The following is a 20181-nucleotide window of genomic DNA, read 5'->3' on the forward strand; positions in this document are numbered from 1 at the left end:
CTCTGAGCTTTGCAGCGGGTGCTGGGACTCAGAGAGGCAGAGCCCCTGGGGACAGGACTGAGAGCCGCCATAACTGCTCTCTCCGGCCCACCCTGTTGATCCTGTTCAAATCGCCCCGCCCAAGCCCTGCACAGAGGCATTTGCTGGATAGCCTCAGGCAAAGGCTAGATTAGCACCTCCCTAGAGGACAGAAGTTCTCTCACTGCAGACACAGCTGATTCTCATAGCCACTTGGCCTGGAGGTCAAACCCTCCCTGGTATTAGCTACAACAATCAAGGTTTATAGGACTGCGCACAAAGACCACTAGGGGGTGCACCAAGGAAGCATAACAAAATGCGGAGACAAAGAAACAGGACAAAATTGTCAATGGAAGATTTAGAGTTCAGAACCACACTTTTAAGGTCTCTCAAGAACTGTTTAGAAGCCGCCGATAAACTTAATGAGATCTACAAGAAAACTAATGAGACCCTCGATCTTATATTGGGGAACCAACTAGAAATTAAGCATACACGGACTGAAATAACGAATATTATACAGACTCCCGACAGCAGACCAGAGGAGCGCAAGAATCAAGTCAATGATTTGAAATGCGAGGAAGCAAAAAACACCCAACCGGAAAAGCAAAATGAAAAAAGAATCCAAAAATGCGAGGATAGTGTAAGGAGCCTCTGGGACAGCTTCAAGCGTACCAACATCAGAATTATAGGGGTGCCAGAAGATGAGAGAGAGCAAGATATTGAAAACCTATTTGAAGAAATAATGACAGAAAACTTCCCCCACCTGGTGAAAGAAATGGACTTACAGGTCCAAGAAGCATGGAGAACCCCAAACAAAAGGAATCCAAAGAGGACCACACCAAGACACATCATAATTAAAATGCCAAGAGCAAAAGACAAAGAGAGAATCTTAAAAACAGCAAGAGAAAGAAACTCAGTTACCTACAAGGGAATACCCATACGACTGTCAGCTGATTTCTCAACAGAAACTTTGCAGGCCAGAAGGGAGTGGCAAGAAATATTCAAAGTGATGAATACCAAGAACCTACAACCAAGATTACTTTATCCAGCAAAGCTATCATTCAGAATAGAAGGTCAGATAAAGAGCTTCACAGATAAGGAAAAGCTAAAGGAGTTCATCACCACCAAACCAGGATTATATGAAATGCTGAAAGGTATCCTTTAAGAAGAGGAAGAGGAAGAAAAAGGTAAAGATACAAATTATGAACAACAAATATGCATCTATCAACAAGTGAATCTAAGAATCAAGTGAATAAATAATCTGATGAACAGAATGAACTGTTGATTATAATAGAATCAGGGACATAGAAAGGGAATGGACTGACTATTCTTGGGGGGGAAAGGGGTGTGGGAGATGCGGGAAGAGACTGGACAAAAATCGTGCACCTATGGATGAGGACAGTGGGTGGGGAGTGAGGGCGGAGGGTGGGGCGGGAACTGGGAGGAGGGGAGTTATGGGGGGAAAAAAAAAAGAGGAACAAATGTAATAATCTGAACAATAAAGATTTAATTAAAAAATAAAAAAAATTAAAAAAAAAACAAAATGAAAAGGGAGCCCACTGTATGGGAGAACATATTTAGCAATGATATATCTGATAAAGGGTTAATATCCAAAATATATAAGGAACTCATACAACTTAACAAAAGTTAGACAAACAATCCAATTTAAAAACGGGCAAAGGGTCTAAATAGACACTTTCTAGGAATTTGTCCTAAGAAACCCGAAATACCAATCAGAAAGAATGTATGCAACCCTATGTTCATAGCAGCACAATTTACAATAGCTAAGATTTGGAAACAGCCCAAGTGCCCATCAGTACATGAGTGGATAAAAAAGCTGTGGTACATTTACACTATTTCATGCATCAGTAAAAAAAGAAAGATCTCTTACCCTTTGAGACAGTATGGAGGGACCTGGAGAGTATTATGCTTAGCAAAATAAGCCCGTCAGAGAAAGACAAGTATCACATGATCTCACTCAAATGTGGAATCTAATGAACAAAATAAACTGATAAACAAAAAAGACCCAGAGACATAGAAGCATAGAACAGACTGCAGAATCTCAGAGGGAAGTGGGGGAGGGTAGGTAGGTGGGAAGAGAACAACCAAAGAACTTGTATACACATATGCATAATCCATGGACAAGGACAATAAGGTGGTGAAGGCCTGGGACAGGGGGCAGGGTGGGCTAGAAGGGGCTTATGGGGGGAAAAAGGGGACATATGTAATACTTTCAACAATAAAGATTTAATAAAAAGAAGATTAATCACTAGTAGCCTAAGCAACTTGAAAATATTTAGAAAGATTAAAGTTATTTTCCTGACTAGTTAAAAATATAACATATATGTCTATAAACAAAGAAATAAATACTAAGTACTATTTTAAAAATCCATATCCTTTGAATAATTATCCTTTTAGAATTTTTTTTGACAAAGAAAACCATTAAATGGAAGAAAAAATATCACACAAAAAAAGATTCATAACATAACATCTAAAAAAAAATTAAACACAAATTGTATCTTCAAACCTAAGAGAATGTTTTAAAATTATGGTATGGTGACTACTAATTCAAAGTTATTATTTAAATTAAATTAAGACAACAAATAATCATAAATAAAATAATTATCTCAAATAATACAGAGGGAAGGAAAATGTTTATAATAAGTGAAATAAGCAGAATAAAACATAATATTCAAAAATAGTAATTGAGTTGAAGAGATAGGATTAAAGTGGGAAATTTTTGCATTTTAATTTTTCAATATTCTATTTAATATTGTTATATTGCATTAATATTTTTAAAAGAAAAAATAGTTATGTATAATAGAGCAGCAGATTTTTTAAAAAACCATTATCTTGAACAAAACTAGAAGACATTTTTCAGTTAAAAGGATACAAAATATATGTAGCAAAATAAGCTACAAGTACTTGTACATAAAAGGTGTCCTTATATTTGGATAAAACTTTCCCTAGAGCCTTGGCATCATCCATATCTCTGGGAACCTTCATATTCACTCTTTCTTCTCTAAAAAAATAAAATCAAAGTGAAAAATTTTAAAACAGAAATTTGCTAAGATAATTAACATTACAGTCAGTCAACTTCAAAACATGAAGTTTTATCCAAAATGATGCCTTCATCTATATTAAGCATAAATTCATAAATTTTAACTTTAAAAGTCCATACATTTTTTAATGCTTTAATATAATTAATATGAGACATGTGCTCTATATTTGAAAGTTCAAAGTGACCCAAACTAGATGGGTTTTTTAAAGCATTTGTTCCAACTTTGGTATAAATTTTGAATTAAGAAAAACCTGATGTTAGCAATATTTAAAACACATTTAACATCATTTTGGGTAATCTTCACGATAAGCTAAAGTCAATAATCAATTACAACTGAAATTAAGTAAGCATTTTATTAAATTTATAATCTGTACCCTTTCTGAAATATTCCAGCTCAGAATCCAGAAAACTTAAAACATTTTCTGTTATACACCTGAAACTAACATAACATTGTATGTCAACTATAATTAGAAAATAAATTTCAAAAAACTTTAACATTTTCCCCCTTTCTATTAATTTTACTTTATATTTGGTTTCTTGCTTGGAACTGAATTTCTTGCTTATAAAAGCCTCAAATAATCACCTTTGCATTTAGTGTATATTGTGCCCATTTGTTTACATGATAAAATGTAACTGACCTTGCAGAACAATGATAGAATACTGCTTAAGTCCTATAAAAATAGCAGGTAAGCCCTAACCGGTTTGGCTCAGTGGATAGAGTGTCGGCCTGCGGACTGAAGGGTCCAAGGTTCGATTCCAGTCAAGGGCATGTACCTTGGTTGCGGGTACATCCCCAGTAGGGGGTGTGCAGGAGGCAGCTGATTGATGTTTCTCTCTCATCGATGTTTCTAACTCTCTATCCCTCTCCCTTCCTATCTGTAAAAAACAAAACAAACAATAAAATATTTTTTTTAAAAAAAAGCAGGTAAATGCCCGTCTGATGTGGCTCAGTGATTGAGTGTCAACCCATGAACCAGGAGGTCACGGTTTGGTTTGATTCCCGGTCAAGGCACATGACCAGGTTGCAGGCTCATCCCCAGTAGCGGGTGTGCAGGAAACACCCGGTCAATGATTATCTCTCATCATTGATGTTTCTATCCCTCTCTCCCTCTCCCTTCCCCTGAAATCAATAAAAATAAAAAAGGAAAAATAGCAGGTAAACTAAAATGGGTTTTCTCACTATAAATTTAAACACTGCCACATGCATGCTTATACACACACATAACACATAGAAAGAAATAAGCAGAACAACAGGTTTATAATAACACATTATTATATACATGTAATGTTATTCTTAAACCATAGTGAAAACAAAGACAACCTTAATCTATACCAGCCATGGGCAAACTACGGCCTGCGGGCCGGATCCGGCCTGTTTGAAATGAATAAAACTAAAAAAAAAAAAGACTGTACCCTTTTATGCAATGATGTTTACTTTGAATTTATATTAGTTCACACAAACACTCCATCCATGCTTTTGTTCCGGCCCTCTGGTCCAGTTTAAGAACCCACTGTGGCCCTGGAGTCAAAAAGTTTGCCCACCCCTGATCTATACTCTACATTATTGCCCTCTTTCAATCAGTTCTCTATTTCCTAATCTCTGATCAAAACCAGACAGAATCTAAAACTCAATCATACTAATATTAACATAATACATGCTATCTTCCCAAAGGCATTTCAAGAAATCAAAGTATTAAAATATATAAGTTTAACTATAAATTTTCAAGCATAAGAAATTGTTAGTGAGGAATTTAGAGGAAACAGCAACTTCCTGGTACTATGAAATCACATTTCAGTTATCTGTTACTACACCAGGCTGGCCCTGGTTGAAAGTCTAACTACATTTCAGTAGTCTTTTGCAAGGTCCATTTCACTGTGAAAAGTACATATTGAGACCATATTATTTCCATAAAACAGGGAAAAGAAAAAGTGCTAGGATACACAGAACTAATGGATGAGGAAACGAGTAAACAGAAGACAAAAGTTGGTCATAAAGAAAAGTAAGAAGGGAGAAAACAGGGATGGATAAAAAGGGGAAAGCAGAGAAGATCATCACTATTTTTCAAAATAAGGTCAATATCTATTATAGACTGTAAAATAAACTTACTTGATCACTATTATCATTAAAAAATAAAATGCAATAAACCAAATAGTTTAGAAATATCAGAAATCACCACTTGTTTCACAAAACTTTAAGTTAGTTTTATATGTATATATGTATGCAAGTGAAGGGAGAAGAGGAGAAGGAGGTAAATAAGCACATACATATATGCAAGATCATTAAAAACATTAGACCTTAATTAGAGGAGCAGTGCTAGAAAAATCTTTCATAGAAAATCAAGAGGTATATTTGGACAGAAGTCATTTTTTAAAAAATATATATTTTATTGATTTTTTTTTAGAGAGGAAGGGAGAGGGAGAGATAGAAACATTAATGATGAGAATCATTGATTGGCTGCCTCCTGCACGCCCCCTACTGGGGATGAAGCCTGCAACCCAGGCATGTGCCCTTGGCCAGAATCGAACTTGGGACCCTTCAGTCCGCAGGCTGATGCTCTATTCATTGAGCCAAACCAGCTAGGGCAGAAGTAATTTTTTAAAAATAGGTTTTTATTGATTTTAGAGAGAGAAACATCGATGAGAAAGAAACATCTATCCACTGCTTCCTACATGCCCCCTACTGAAGATCAAGCCCACAACCAGGGCATATGCCCTGACCAATAATCAAACCACCAACCTTTTGGTACATGGGACATCGCTCAACCAACTCTTACCAGCCAGGGCAAGAAGTATTTAAATAACAGTGTCAATATCAATATCAATATTGCCACAATCCGTGAGAGCTGATATACAATCACCATGACAGTTCTGTTGCTTAAAATTAGTTTAACTTTTAATCTACAGATGTCTAGATATTTTCAGTTTCTTTCAGTATACTTACTCACTAAGCTGAGGAAAGTTTTTATATACCAAAAACATAACAAAAGCCGCAGATAAGAAAATGGACACCAATATAAGAAGTGACATTCTTGCTGACCCAGCTTCTGCACAGGCTTTTTCTGAAACAAATAAATAAAAAAAGATGTTATAATTATAATAAATATAAAGGAAGACAGTATTCCAAACCAGCAAATAATTTCCTTAAAGGCTCTACTCCCAAAAAGCTGTTCACACTTTTGCCAAAAAAAACACCCTGTAACATTAAATTTTAGGTACAGTTATTAACCAGGCATAGTACTTTTCTGCCTATATCCATTTTATTTTATTTTTATTTATTTATTTTTAAAATATGTTTTTACTGACTTTAGAGATGGGAAGGGGGAGAGAGGGATAAAGAGAAACATCAATTGGCAGCCCCAACACGGGCATGTGCCCTGGCCAGGAATCAGATTGGCAATCTTTTGGTGCAAGGGACGATACCCAACCAACTGAGCCACTCCAGCCAGGTCTGGTCTATATCCATTTTAGAAGCATAAAAAAACAAAAAACAAAAACAAAACACCAGAATTTGTAGCACTGGTTTGTTGATAAGCCAAAGGGGGAAAATGGGTATTGCTCTAAGTGTTTTCACTGACTTTCAATTTTATTATCTACTCGAGGCCCGGTGCATGAAATTCATGCATAGGTAGGGTCCCCAGGCCTGGCCCGGCGATCAGGGCCGTGGCCTTCTGGATGCCGGCCAGCGCTTTCCTTCATTCCGCATCGCCCCCTGATGGTCAGCACATGTCATAGCGAGCAATCAAACTCCTGGTCTCCTGGTCGAACTCCAGAGGGGACACTTTGCATATTAGCCTTTTACATATATAAATATTGGGAGGTGACAGCATAGGCAAAATAGCCTCTTAGGAAAAATGAGGTACCCTGGCAATTAGGTCAACTGTCATAAAAACCTAGAGATTTTGCTATTGCAGTGATTTTCAACTTTTTAAATCTCATGGCCCACCTTAATGAATTACTAAAATTCTGTGGCAATGACAAAAAATTAAGTATGATTTTGATTCATTCATACCAGACAGCTATTATGTTGACTGTTGTCATTTTTTTTTTTTTTTAACACTCTAAGGGAAAATAGGTCAGTGCCCCTGACTAAATAGTCAGGTATTGCATGCTTTAAAAATTCTTACAGCACTGCCATGGCACACCAAATGAAAATTGCTGTACTAATGCAACTGGTTAATGTTTCTCTTTACACCAAAGGCTTCAGAATATAGTTGAACCTCAAATGTATCTGGGTGGCTCTATCTGCGATTCCAAGAATGGGACAATTTGTTTGCATTCCCTCACAAGTTAATCTTAATGTTACCTTTAAAATTTTATGCAAGATAAAAGTATAAAATGAGATCCAGGAAACAGCAAGCAGAAGAATGAGCAGGCTGTTTTTCCCTGGAAGCAGTCAATAGTACACCTTAATAGTACTCACTGGGGAAGAGACAGATACATTATTCCATGTATATACTGATAACACTCATGAGATTTAAAAAATATATGTATACTATAATTAGGATATATTACTTTCAGTTCTCTGAGAATGGATTTACCACTATGCCCCACCCAATCACTGTTTATATAACTTTTATTCATGCTTTTGTGAAGTATGCTTTTACTCTATTCAATTTAGCAAATCATTCTTCATGAAAAGTTATAAAGGTGTATCAGGCAAATGTTATTGCCTGCTCTAGTAAGACTCCACTTCTCTGGCAACGAGCACCTTTCCCATGTCCACCCCCCTCTCCAAAGAGGCTAATCTCATTGGCCCTATTCTTACCATGTGATCCCAAACATAGAAGGCTAGCTCACTCAAGGTTGGACACCTGACCCAAGTAGAAACAATTCATTCCTAAGCATCTAAACCAGTGGTTCTCAACCTTCCTAATGCCATGACCCTTTAATACAGTTCCTCATGTTGTGGTGACCCCCAACCATAAAATTATTTTCGTTGCTACTTCATAACTGTAATTTTGCTACTGTTATGAATCATAATGTAAATATCTGATATGCAGGATATATTTAAAGGGGTCGCAACCCACAGGTTGAGAACCGCTGAATTATAAACTAAGAAAAAAGATACTGCTGTCAAGGTCTTGAGGCTGAGAAGTCAAACAATATAGGCCACAGTCAATAATATGGCAAGCCAAAGACATGTATCAGAAAACATAAGAGGGGAGATTGGAAAAGAAATCCAAAGAGCAGAAATGGGAGATATAGATCAGCTACTGGATTTTTAACTTTCCACTTCACTTGAAACCTGGCTAAATTTTTTCTTGCTCATAGATACCAGTGAGATGGTCTCTTATATTCTTAGAACAACTTCCATATTTATTTATTTATTTATTTATTTACATCCTTACCCAAGAATATTTTTCCATTGCTTTTTAGAGAGAGTGGAAGAGAGAGGAAAAGACAGAGAGAAATATCGATGTGAGAGAAACCATCGATTGGTTGCTTCCTGCCCTGAACAGGGCCCAGGCCAGGGAGGAGCCTGCAACCAAGATACATGCCTTGACCAGAATCGAACCTGGGACTCTTTGATCCACAGGCCAACGCTCTATCCATTGAGCCAAACCAGCCAGGGCCAACTTCCCTTTTTATTTGTGCTGGTTTTAAACAGATTACTGTTCCTTTTCAACCCAAAAGCTTTAACTTTCATGTTACCTTTTGTCTCATTATGAGTTTATGTTACAACTGAATTAGCAAGATTTTGCTAAATTCTATGTTGAACATAAAGCAATAGAAACCATCAAGCCCCTTCCTACTCAAAGCATGTTCTGTGAACTACAAGAATCAACTTCATCAGTGAGCATGTTGAAACTGCAGATTCTCAGGCCAAAATTCCAGAGCTACTAAATCAGAATCTGTACTTTAATAAGATACCCTGGAGATCTGCATGCACATTAAAGCTTAAGAAACAACAATCTGATTCACCCTACCTATTTTAAAGGTAAGTAAATAGAGGCCCAAAGGAAGTTACACTATTTAAAAAAAAGTACTAAGCAACCAAATAGTGTTAAGTATATCTCCAAGGCATTTTACTATCAATTTACAGTTAACTCATAATCTCTGCTGAAACACCAATTGCTTAGGTTAATGCTTTAATATACTAAATGTAAATTATTCTTACCTGTTCATTAAAGCAGGTTTTCTAAAAGACAATATAAGGTTTATTGAGTTCTAGTATGTGAACACTAAGGTTAAAAAATGTTCTTTTCCAACTTTCTATAATGTATACATATCACAAATCAGTCTAACCTCTTAACTAGTACCTACCATTTTAACTTTGTTATGTTTCATCTTAATCTCAAAAAGAACTTTACTTCAAAAACCAAGACACAAATAGAAATTTATTTGCTCATATCATACTTCTAAAATGCACTGCAGGAAAAAAAATCTATACATATAAAAGGCTAATATGCTAAGTGTCCATCTGGGTAATGACATCACGTAGCAACGCCTGGCTTCCTCTCCCTAGCAAAGACTAGCCTCCTTGCAGTTTCTTCAGCCCAGGAATACGACTTGCTTTATAGCCAGGTGTAAACATTTCACCCTTTAACCAAATGTCTGTGAAGCATTTTCCCATGCCTCATCTCATTTGATCCTCACAGAAGTCCTGGAGTAGGTAGATAGGAGACTTGGTGGAAACCTATTTTCTTTTTATTAGCCAGAAAACGGAGATTTAGAAAGTTTAGAAACTTGACCCAACTGAAAAGAAGAAATGGTGGACCTTGAAAATGACTTCCGGTTTCTCATTGTGCAAAATATAGTCAAACGCTGCTGCAGTTAAATATTTTACCGTTTGCTCTCCCTGCATGATCTACAATAATAATCTGCTTCATGTTGATATTTACTGCTGTGTTGCTGACAATTACCTGAAAGAGAAGTTGGGGTGCTTCACTGGGCTGGAAAAAGTTTAGCTACATCAGAAAACAGGTCTAATTATACTATATATACTAGACGCCTGATGCGTGAAATTCATGCAAGAGTAGGCCTTCCTTTCCCTGGCTGCCAGCACCAGCTTCCCTCTGGCACCCGGGACCCGGGCTTCCTTCGTAGCCACGGCTTCATCCAGAAGGTCATCTGGAAGGGTGTCACAGCCAAATGTCCTTCTGGATGAAGCCGGGGCGAGGACCGAGACAAGCCACCATAGCTGTGAGGGCTTAGCCCCTTGCACAAATTTCGTACTTCGGGCCTCTAGTTATAGATAAAATGCTAAGTTGACTTGCGCACGTGAGATACATATAAAGCTCTCACTGGTGCCAATCACATGCGTGTGTTTTGATCTGTCATTGTCAATCATGAATTTGGTTGACACTTCTATTATAGAGAAAGGGAGAATAGCGATATTAAAATATTTCTTCTAATTAATTTCCTTTCAATGTGCATGAATCCATGCACCAGACCACAAGTGAGACCATAAAATAATACAAAAGATACCTTCAATGAAAAATAAACCAAGCATACTTGACGTTTTTTTTTAATCCTCACCAGAGGATATGCTGTGTGTGTGTGTGTGTATTTTTTAAATTGATTTTAGAGAAAGGAAGGAAGAGAGCGAGGGAGGGAGGTGAGAGGGAGAGAGGTAAGGGGAAAAGAGGAGGGGAAGTGTAGGGGGCAGGAGGGGAGAGAGAGAGAGAGAGAGAGAGAGAGAGAGAGAGAGAGAGAGAGAGAACATTGATGTTAGAGAGAAACATTCATTGGTTGCCTCCTGCACACACCCCGACCGGGGATCAAATCCACAACCTAGGTATGTGCCCTGACTGAGAACTGAATCCGCAACCTTTTGGTGTACAGGAGAACAATCAACTGAGCCACCCAGTCAGGGCAGCAGCATGCCTGTCTCTTAATACTCTAGTTCAAGCATGTCAAGCTTATGGCCCACGGGCCGCATGCAGCCCACAAGGAATATTTTTGCGGCCTAGCCAATATAGCGGTGTATAAGAAACATTTTAATAAAAATTTCATAGCTTAATTTTTACAATATCCTGTTATACATAATCTATACTAATAAAAGGGTAATAGGCTAATTAGACCAGGAGACCTTCTGGATGTCCTTCCGGACAAAGCCATGGTGGCAGGGCTGAGGCAGAGGCAGTTAGGGGCAAGCAGGCTGGCAGTAGGGAGGAGTGGGGGGCAATCAGGCCAGCGGGGGGGGGGGGGGGCAGTTGGGAACGAGAATGCCAGTGGGGGGAACAGTTGGGGGTGAGCAGGCTGGCAGGTAGAGTGGTTAGGGGCAATCAAGTAGGCAGGCAGGTGAGTGGTTAGGAGCCAGCGGTCCCAGATTGATAGAGGGATGTCCCAGATTGGAGAGAGTGCAGGCCGGGCTGAGGGACACCCCCTCCCCCCCCTCCCAGTGCACAAATTTCGTGCACCAGGCCACTAATTATGTTATTAATAACGAACTACAACTTTTTCTCATGACTAATAACTATAATCGTGTTGTATCCATTTCCCTTATGCGCCTTATGCACAGGCGCACCATTTCTCCCCACTAATACAAGCAGTGAATATTTTAGTGGCAGATTGCCACATCACTAGTCTTGTACTGAGTTGTTTGGTGTGTGCAACAGGAAATATTTCGCTTTCAAAGAACAAGAAAAATAGACTTATTTGCATTATGCTTATTAATTTGTGCAGTTATTCAGTGTCTGGTAAGTTAATGTTCAAGAAAAAGTTAATTTTTATTAAAATGTCCTATTATTTTATGTTAACAATTACTCATTTATTTCAGCCCTTTGTATTTAGCATGTCTCTATCGAAATAAAGCTACGTTTCTATGAAAATTGAAGTTTTTGGGGTTTTTTTGCGGCCCACATAAACCTTGTTTATTTGGCCCATGTTAGCCTTTGAGTTTGACATGCTTGCTCTAGTTCATGAATCTATTTACATATTTGTATTCATGCTCTTTTGCAGCACAGAGAATTAAACAGAGACTGTAAACATCTGAGGTGGGTCAAATATGAAAGATCTTTGCAGAATTTTATGACAACAAATGCCAAATTGCTCACTACATTTTTGCCCAAATTATGATATCTAATTCAATGCATATCTTGAAGACTCTTAATAAATCATATCTAGTCACCCTGAAAAAAAGAATAATCATCCAAAAGTTACAAAAATATCCAGTGCACACTAAAGCCAATTCAACCAGAAATCCTTATTTAAACACAAACTGTTCTCACAAGGCTAAAATGATTATTTTCCTACTTTATTAAATAAAGATGTACTCTACTAGAAAAGGAATAAGGATTATATATATATATATATATAAAAAAGCCCAGCAACCAAACGGCAGAATGACCAGTCACTATGATGCACACTGACCACCAGGGGACAGACACTCAATGCAGGAGCTGCCCCCTGGTGGTCAGCGCACTCCCACAGTGGGAGCACCGCTCCACTGACCGGGATGAGCAGCGCTCCCACAGCAGGAGCAGCTGCTCAGAGCACGGATCCACAGCCACTCAGAGGGCAGGTCCACAGCCACTCAGAGGGCGCGTCTACAGCCGCTCGGCTGACCAGGATGAGTGGCGCTCCCACAGCGGGCCAATTCCTGCAGGCCATCCCCCCCACACCAGTGCACGAATCCGTGCACTGGGCCTCTAGTATATAAATATTGAGTATTTTGACATAGTTTTTGATAGGTTGACATCAAAGCAAAGAGACATTGCCCTGGCCAGGTGGCTCAGTTGGTTGGAGCATCGTCCCCTACACCAAAAAGGTTGCAGTTTCGATTCCAGATCAGGGCACATACCTAGGTTGCGGGTTCAATAGCCAGTTGGGGTGGGTAGGAGACAACTGATCCATCTTTCTCCCTCACACTGATGTTTCTCTCTCTCCTTCCCTCCCTCCCTTCTTCTCTCTCTAAAAACAATAACAACAACAAATACCATATTAACAAAGGTGTATAGTCTGTATGATTTTTCTGGAGGCCTATTACCTCTTCAAGGTATGCTACTTTTAAATCTATCTGGAATTAATTTGCTTAGTCCTTACTTTCCACTTACTTCCTTGCTAAAATCAGGTCCAGAGTACAAAAAGTACTGATACAAATAATTTAATATTAAGGGTATCTTTTAAACTCTTCAAAACCACCAATAACTTGATTTTTTGTTTTTTCATCCTGTAGATATTTGTGTACACAGAATAACTTCTAAGAATAAATGGTTGATTTTCTCCCCTTTCTTGAAACATCTCTTAGGGTTTCTACTATGCAAGGTGTGCCCTCAAATGTATTGTTGCTTAGAACTATCTGCTGAACATCAACTATGTACCAAATATTTTGCTCAATCTCAACTCTTAAGAATCTGATGCTGCTCTTAGCTAGACCCCCAAGGAATGTTAAAAGGGGCTTTGAAGTTTATAGAAAAGCAAGATTATTGGGCTTGAGTGATGGATGCAAGATTCAAAGAACAGGTGGAAATTTAGTTGAAGACTAAAAGATGAGAAAAGAATATATAGCCTTGCCCTAGCCAGTTTAGCTCAGTGGATAGAGTGTTGGCCTGCAGACTGAAGGGCCCGGGTTCGAGTCCAGTCAAGGGCACATGCCTGGGGTGTGGGCTCGATCCCCAGTAGAGGGCATGCAGGAGGCAGCAGATCAATGATCCTCATCATTGATGTTTCTATCTCTCTCTCCCTTCTTCTCTGAAATCAATAAAAAATATATATATAAAAAAGAATATACAGCCTTCATTGATCAGTTGCTTCCCATATGCACCTTGACCAGGGACAGAACCTGCAACCTAGGTATGTGCCCTGACTGGGTATAGAACCTGCAATCTTTTAGTATATGGGCCAAACACTCCAAGCAACTGAGCCACCCGGCCATGGCTAAACATATTTTGAAGACTTCAACAGGTAACACAGTTCTCTTAAATTAAAAATTAGCCCAACCGGGTGTGGCTCAGCAGTTGAGTGTTGACCCAGGAACCAAGAGTCACTAATTCAATTCCTGGTCAGGGCACATGCCCAGGCTGCTGGCTCCATCCCCAGTAGAGGGTGTGCAGGAGGCAGCCAAGCAATGATTCTCTCTCATCATTGATGTCTCTATCTTTCTCTGCCTCTCCTTTCCTCTCTGAAATCAATAAAAACATATTTTTTTAAAAAAATTAAATAAGACATTTAGCATGCTAGTCCTAAAATTAAACTGTAATATTTTTCTTTCCATTATGAACTCACCAGTCCTAAGTAAAGGGTTAGAGGGGAGAAAGGTGTCAGACAACATTTAACAGGACTACAGAACACTAACTACCCTGACAGTTCTTTAACTACACATCTCTGATTGCTACCTGTCTTAGAGTTGGATGATGAAATATATAGACACTTGAACAAATTAACCTCCAAGTTCATTTTCTTCACTTTCTAAAATTAGGCAAACTTTTGTAAACATTGTGTTCAACAGTAATACAAACACTGATAAGAATGCAATAAAACTAAGTGACATTCCATTTTGAAGCCCCCTTTCACACAAACTGGTAAATAGGGAAAACTGGCTATTATGATTCAAAAATCCTTCTTGAATATAATCCTAATAAACCCAGATACTAGCATGTAATTCATTTAGTTCTAAACAGATAAAAGGTAAAGAATTTGTTCTAAGGATAACTCTACATCTAAATGTGTAGCATAAATACAGGGTGTCCCCCAAAAATGTATATGCACTTTGATTGATTATAAAGTCAGTGTTTATTAATATACAATTCATTTTCAAATTTTAAAAGCTTCTACAGAAATGAATATTGTTTTTATCAATGCGTGTTTTCAAATGAATAAATTTTTTAAATCAATGTCTTTTTTTTTTTTTTTTAATCAATGCCTGTTCTGGTCCAGGCACTGCTGATAACTCGAAGCAATGGAATCACAAACATCAAGAATAATTTCATTCAGTATTTGTGTGCTCTCACTTCGTCAACTGTTACTGGTTTTATACTGTAAACGTTATCTTTTATGTATCCCCATAAAAAAAAGTCTAGTGGCAAGTTAGGATAAATTTTCTTTGTTCAAAGTGTAGTCTGGCTTCACCCATTATTTAAAATCAGTGCAACTGTGAAAACTGAGTGAGTTATCAGCTATTAAAGTGCGTATACATTTTTGGGGGACACCCTATATTTATAAAGTGCCTTCTTCTGGCTGCATTAGACACGTGTCATTAAGCATTTAGAGCTACCCACACCAGTACTTTGTACATTCATTAACCTCTAACTCTTCCATCATATCAATTCACAATCAGAATCATCCTATTATCTGCTTTCCAACCCCCTCCCTAGCCAAAGGTACTGTTAGAAAAAGTCAGATCATTGTGCTCCCTTGGCCGAGAACAAGTTCACATGTTTTTCTATCTTCAATTAAGATTATCACTGGCAAACAATAATTCTTTTACAGCTCTCTCCATGAGGGCTATTTCAAATCTCTTCAAGCCTTTAATTTTACCTTCCACTACTATCAACCAATGACACTGCCTCCACACTCTAGTGAGCTCCCAATCTCTAACTCAAGATCTGCTCACAAAATTATCTTCCCTTGTCCCGTTCCCCTTTTCTTTGCATTAAATGCCAGCATACTCCCTTTCAGATCTTGCTCTCAGAATTATTTCTCCATTCACGTAGTATCTTTAATTCCTCCCTCTTACAAGTACCTTTTCTCTAACTTCTAATATGTATATATACATCCTGAAAAAGTCCAATTTAACCTTAATGCCCTTGTACTAACTTCCTATTTCTCTTATTACTTACATATCAAAATCTTCCTATGTCTTTAAGATCTTAGGAATGACTCTTAATGTCATCTAGTCCATTAGTTCTCAATATTCTGTTTCCGTTAGACCTACTTAATCCTATCATGAAGGAAGCAAAGATACATATCTCCTGAGAATATAACTTCACAGGGACTCTAACAAGTTTTTAAGTTCACAAGAATCTACTGTAATATTGTTGGAAGTAAATTTTATTTCAAGGACTTTCAAATGTTTAAATTATTAATAAAAGTGGTAATATCATCAAGCATAAATTTAAACGGTTAAAATAACTATAAATTACCCCAAAAAATAACCATTAAAAATCACAGAAAGTATGTTTGTAGGTGGCAGAAGAAACAGCACTACCTATTTTGCATAAAAGCTCATTCTCTTAAGACTTATGCCCTACAATTCTGCTACCATTCAACCCACACACCCTCACTCACTATCATCTGATGAGATGTGCCCTTCAGGCACTTCCACCCATCACTGAAGACTGAGACCAAGCTTATAGCAAACTTCTTTATAATCCTAAAGGATTTATCATCCATTTGTATGATCCACCTAGCCTCAAAATTTTTAGACCTTCATTTCTATTCAACTTTAGCCAACCACTTCCAGGGTACACTAAGTTCTCACATCACCTGAGACTGCTCCACCATGGACATTTTAAACTCCATTATGTCATTCTTTGATCGCTTGTATTCTTTCTTGAGCTTACTCACTTCATTTTCTACCTTCTGTTGGATTCCTCACTTCTCTTCCTTTCATGAAAACAGCCTGGACTTGATAGTGTATCATCTGAAGCAGCACCTTTGATTGGAATCTTTATCCTTTCCTTATATATACTCTAACCCAAAATAGGTATTACAAGTTTACTTTCTTCATTCCTACTCTCTTTTCTAGGTGTAGGATCAGGCTGGCCCAATCATGTTATTCTTACCTTCTGACAACAGTGCATTTGATTGACAATCTAATCAGAGTGAATAACTAGACTTTTATTGTTAATGTTAAGAAAATGATTCTCAAAATTAACAAGATAGCATTTAGCTACCTTCATGAGGAATCAACCTTAAAGTAAAGCTAACATCCAGTAAGCAGACCACGACATGAAAGAAATCTAATCCTGATGTTACCATTGAGCCACTGGTTCCAGACTGAAGCCAGTGAATCCCACTTAATCTCTCAACTTTTTAGTTCTATGAACCAATAAACTTCCTTTTAGCAAGGATTTAAATTGTGTTTTCTATTAATTATAAGCAAAAGAATCCTGATACATAATATTTGGATTGAGACTGGCATCAACAAATCAGGCTAATAATACATTGGTTAATGTCCAGTTGCCAATTTTAATCTAACTTTAGTTCCCAGTTATCAGTAACCAGAGAATCCCTAACACTAACTAGAGACAAACTGACAGAGAAAGGAAGACAAGAAAAAGAAAAAACTAGGAATTTTTTTTAAAATATGTTTTTATTGATTTTTAGAGAGGAAGTGAGAGTGAGAGAAAGACAGAAACATCAATTATGAGAGAATCGAACCATGACCTTCTGGTTCCTAGGTCAATTGCTAAACCACTGACCCACACCAGCTGGGTTTGCCTAGCCCTTTAAAGTCCTCCATATTATCACATAATTTTGACCATGCCATGGCCAACTTTATTTCCTACTAATTACAAAAATGCTTCACCCCTGATAAGTTACTCTCTTTACTGACACACATAAAGGGTTCACATTTACCTTCAATCCCATTCCCTTCTCTTATCCAAAACCTATTTATCCAAACCCAAGGCGTCCATGAAGGCATGCTTTCACTTCTCTTCCCTCTATCTTCCTATAGATGTGTAGTCTACAGAAGTCATTTGACAGCATCATAAAAAATAACTGGCCGAAACCGGTTTGGCTCAGTGGATAGAGCGTCGGCCTGCGGACTCAAGGGTCCCGGGTTCGATTCCGGTCAAGGGCATGTACCTGGGTTGCGGGCACATCCCCAGTGGGAGACGTGCAGGAGGCAGCTGATCGATGTTTCTCTCTCATCGATGTTTCTAACTCTCTATCTCTCTCCCTTCCTCTCTGTAAAAAATCAATAAAATATATTAAAAAAAAATAACTGTATTGAATGTGTTGTTCAAATGATAAAATAAGATAAACAATTTAAAAGTACTTTGGAGATTTCAAGTTTTTATTTTCTGAACAGAATTAGGTTTTTTTAAAAAAGGAATAAATCAACTGACTGCTATCACAAAGCAAATGACAATCTTTTGGGATGCGCTACCTGGAAAACACTTTTCAGGAAAACCCTGGATTATTGTCACTCTCACTAGCAGCATCTTCAAAACATTTATTTCATTTGAGTGGATTTATACATTGAGAGCAATTCATTTCTGAGTGACTAAAGTTATTTGGCTTTACTGTCTATGCATAGAGCTTAAAAAGCCAAAGTACGCTGGAGACATTTTTAATTATTTAAAAATAAAATATCATTTTCTGCTAGACACTCTTTTCATTTAATACATTTTAAACTCGACTCAAAAAGTATTTCAGCTGAATGTTAAACATAGTATCTTCATGTTTATAAATCTTAAGTGTACAATACTTTATTACTGACTATAGTTACAGTGCTGGTAGACACTCTTACAGTCCCTCTTCTTACCCATCACTGGTTGTGGAACACAATAGCGTGAGTAAGCTGCAGACAACACAATGGCCATTTGATAGGATCTCTTCAAGGTAATGGGCTTTAAAAGCATCTAAAGAACTTGATCATGTTAGTTGCTGGAAAGCAATGAAAAACCTTATGCCAAGGTGGAATCAAAATATTTAATTTCTAGGTATGCTTCTTTGGGGGGGGGGAGCTCTTATAGCTACAATAGTAATCGCTGATATTTAACCCTTACTTCATACAAGCCAAGCATTACCCTAAATCCTTTACATGAATTACTTCGTTTAATCCACGCACCAGTCTAAACAGATACCATTAATGTTATCATCATCCCCATTGCACACACAGTTCAGACACTAAGCTTTGAAAGATAACAAGTCCAAAGTCTTAAGTAAGTAGTAAAGCAGGGACTCAAACCCAAGTGTTCCTGCCACCTGAAGTCACACCTGGACGTAGGTAAGTCCTTGCTCCTAACGAGACCTTACTAATCTGGCTTTGTCACTTTGCGCAAGTCATACAGCCACCCCGGGCCTCAGCCTCCTCACCTACAAAAATAAAGCAACGAATGCCTAAGTTCTGACAGCCGTCTAGCTCCAGTATCATCAACCTTACACTCTCCCTAGCGTCAACCAGCCAGTGCCATTCCTTCTTTCAGCTGAATTTAACTAAGACACTACGGCTCACCTACCAGGTGTCCCGCCTGGGGCTGGGCAGCGGCCCAAACGCAGGTGCCCCATTCTCCCTTCTCTCGCCTGGAGAGAACAGGCCCCAGACCACCAGCAACCCCCCGGAACCCAGCTGGGGTCCTCCCACCCCCCCACCCCCGGAACCCCCACCGGCACCCTCCCGCCTCAGATCCAGGCCCAGCTCTGGTCCCTGGATCCACTCACCCTTCAAGTGGTCTCTGCTGCCCGGCGCTGTGGGAGCCCGCGTCCCCGCAGCCCGCTCTCCCGCTGGGGTCGACTGGAGTGACTCCGTCTGCGATCTTTCGGCGACTCTGCCTTTCGCCATGGCTAGTGCAGCCAAGGTGGAGGGAGCGGGGTGATGCCGCGCCTCCTTAAGCACAACTCCGCGTCAGGTCCTTGGAACACCCAGGGCCACAACCACAGCCAGTTCTGGGGCGACCGCCTAACCTGAGTCGCCCTCAGTCGGCCGGCACAGTGACGCTCCGCGGAGACCTGCAGCGCCCACTCGCACTAGGCTCCGCCCCGCGGCGCTCGCGCGCCCGCCCAGTGACCGCGAGACCAGTCAGGGTCCCGGCCCTCCCCTTCCACTGACCCGACCCGCCTCACGACTGCGGGGAGCATGCGCAGTGGCGGCACCGGAGTCACCTCGTGTGACTCGCGGACCCGGACTTGCAGTGCGCAGCTTTAGTTATCCGGAAGTGCAGTTCCTGCGGCTGCAAACCCTTTGTTCCGGCCGCCGGAAGTGCCCGCGAATGACTAGTGTGCGTTTTGCAGCGGGGGCTGGTTCAGCCCACTCCCATCTCCACCAATTCCGACGCTATTGTCTGGAATTCGGAAGGGCTAGAGAGAATGCTTGGTATGCAGATGTTGGAGGACATGAAACCAGGGGCGATTCTACCGAGTTTCGGAAAACTAAGGCTGAGAGAGGAGCTATAACCTGTGAAGGTCACTGGGTGGCAGAAATGGGTTTAGAATCGGAGTTTTCCTGTTCCCAAGGGAGTGCTGTCCTTTGTCATCACCCCGCGCCCCTG

General features: G+C 39.2%; 1 protein-coding gene across 1 annotated transcript in view; it reads right to left on the bottom strand.

The window, feature by feature from the left end:
* The window catches only part of TMEM41B (transmembrane protein 41B), a 33536-nt gene extending 13867 nt beyond the window's left edge, over window positions 1-19669 (bottom strand). The window contains exons 1-3 of the mRNA XM_036325331.1: window positions 19355-19669; window positions 6021-6138; window positions 2912-3040 (exon numbers count right to left, since the gene is read on the bottom strand). Of these exons, the coding sequence (XP_036181224.1) occupies window positions 2912-3040; window positions 6021-6138; window positions 19355-19475 (368 nt within the window). The 5' untranslated portion in view covers window positions 19476-19669. The remainder of the gene's footprint in view (window positions 1-2911; window positions 3041-6020; window positions 6139-19354) is intronic.
* Between the last annotated feature and the right edge of the window lie 512 nt (window positions 19670-20181).

This window comes from Myotis myotis, unplaced genomic scaffold (assembly GCF_014108235.1).
Source record: "Myotis myotis isolate mMyoMyo1 unplaced genomic scaffold, mMyoMyo1.p scaffold_m19_p_10, whole genome shotgun sequence".
Classification (NCBI taxonomy): domain Eukaryota; kingdom Metazoa; phylum Chordata; class Mammalia; order Chiroptera; family Vespertilionidae; genus Myotis; species Myotis myotis.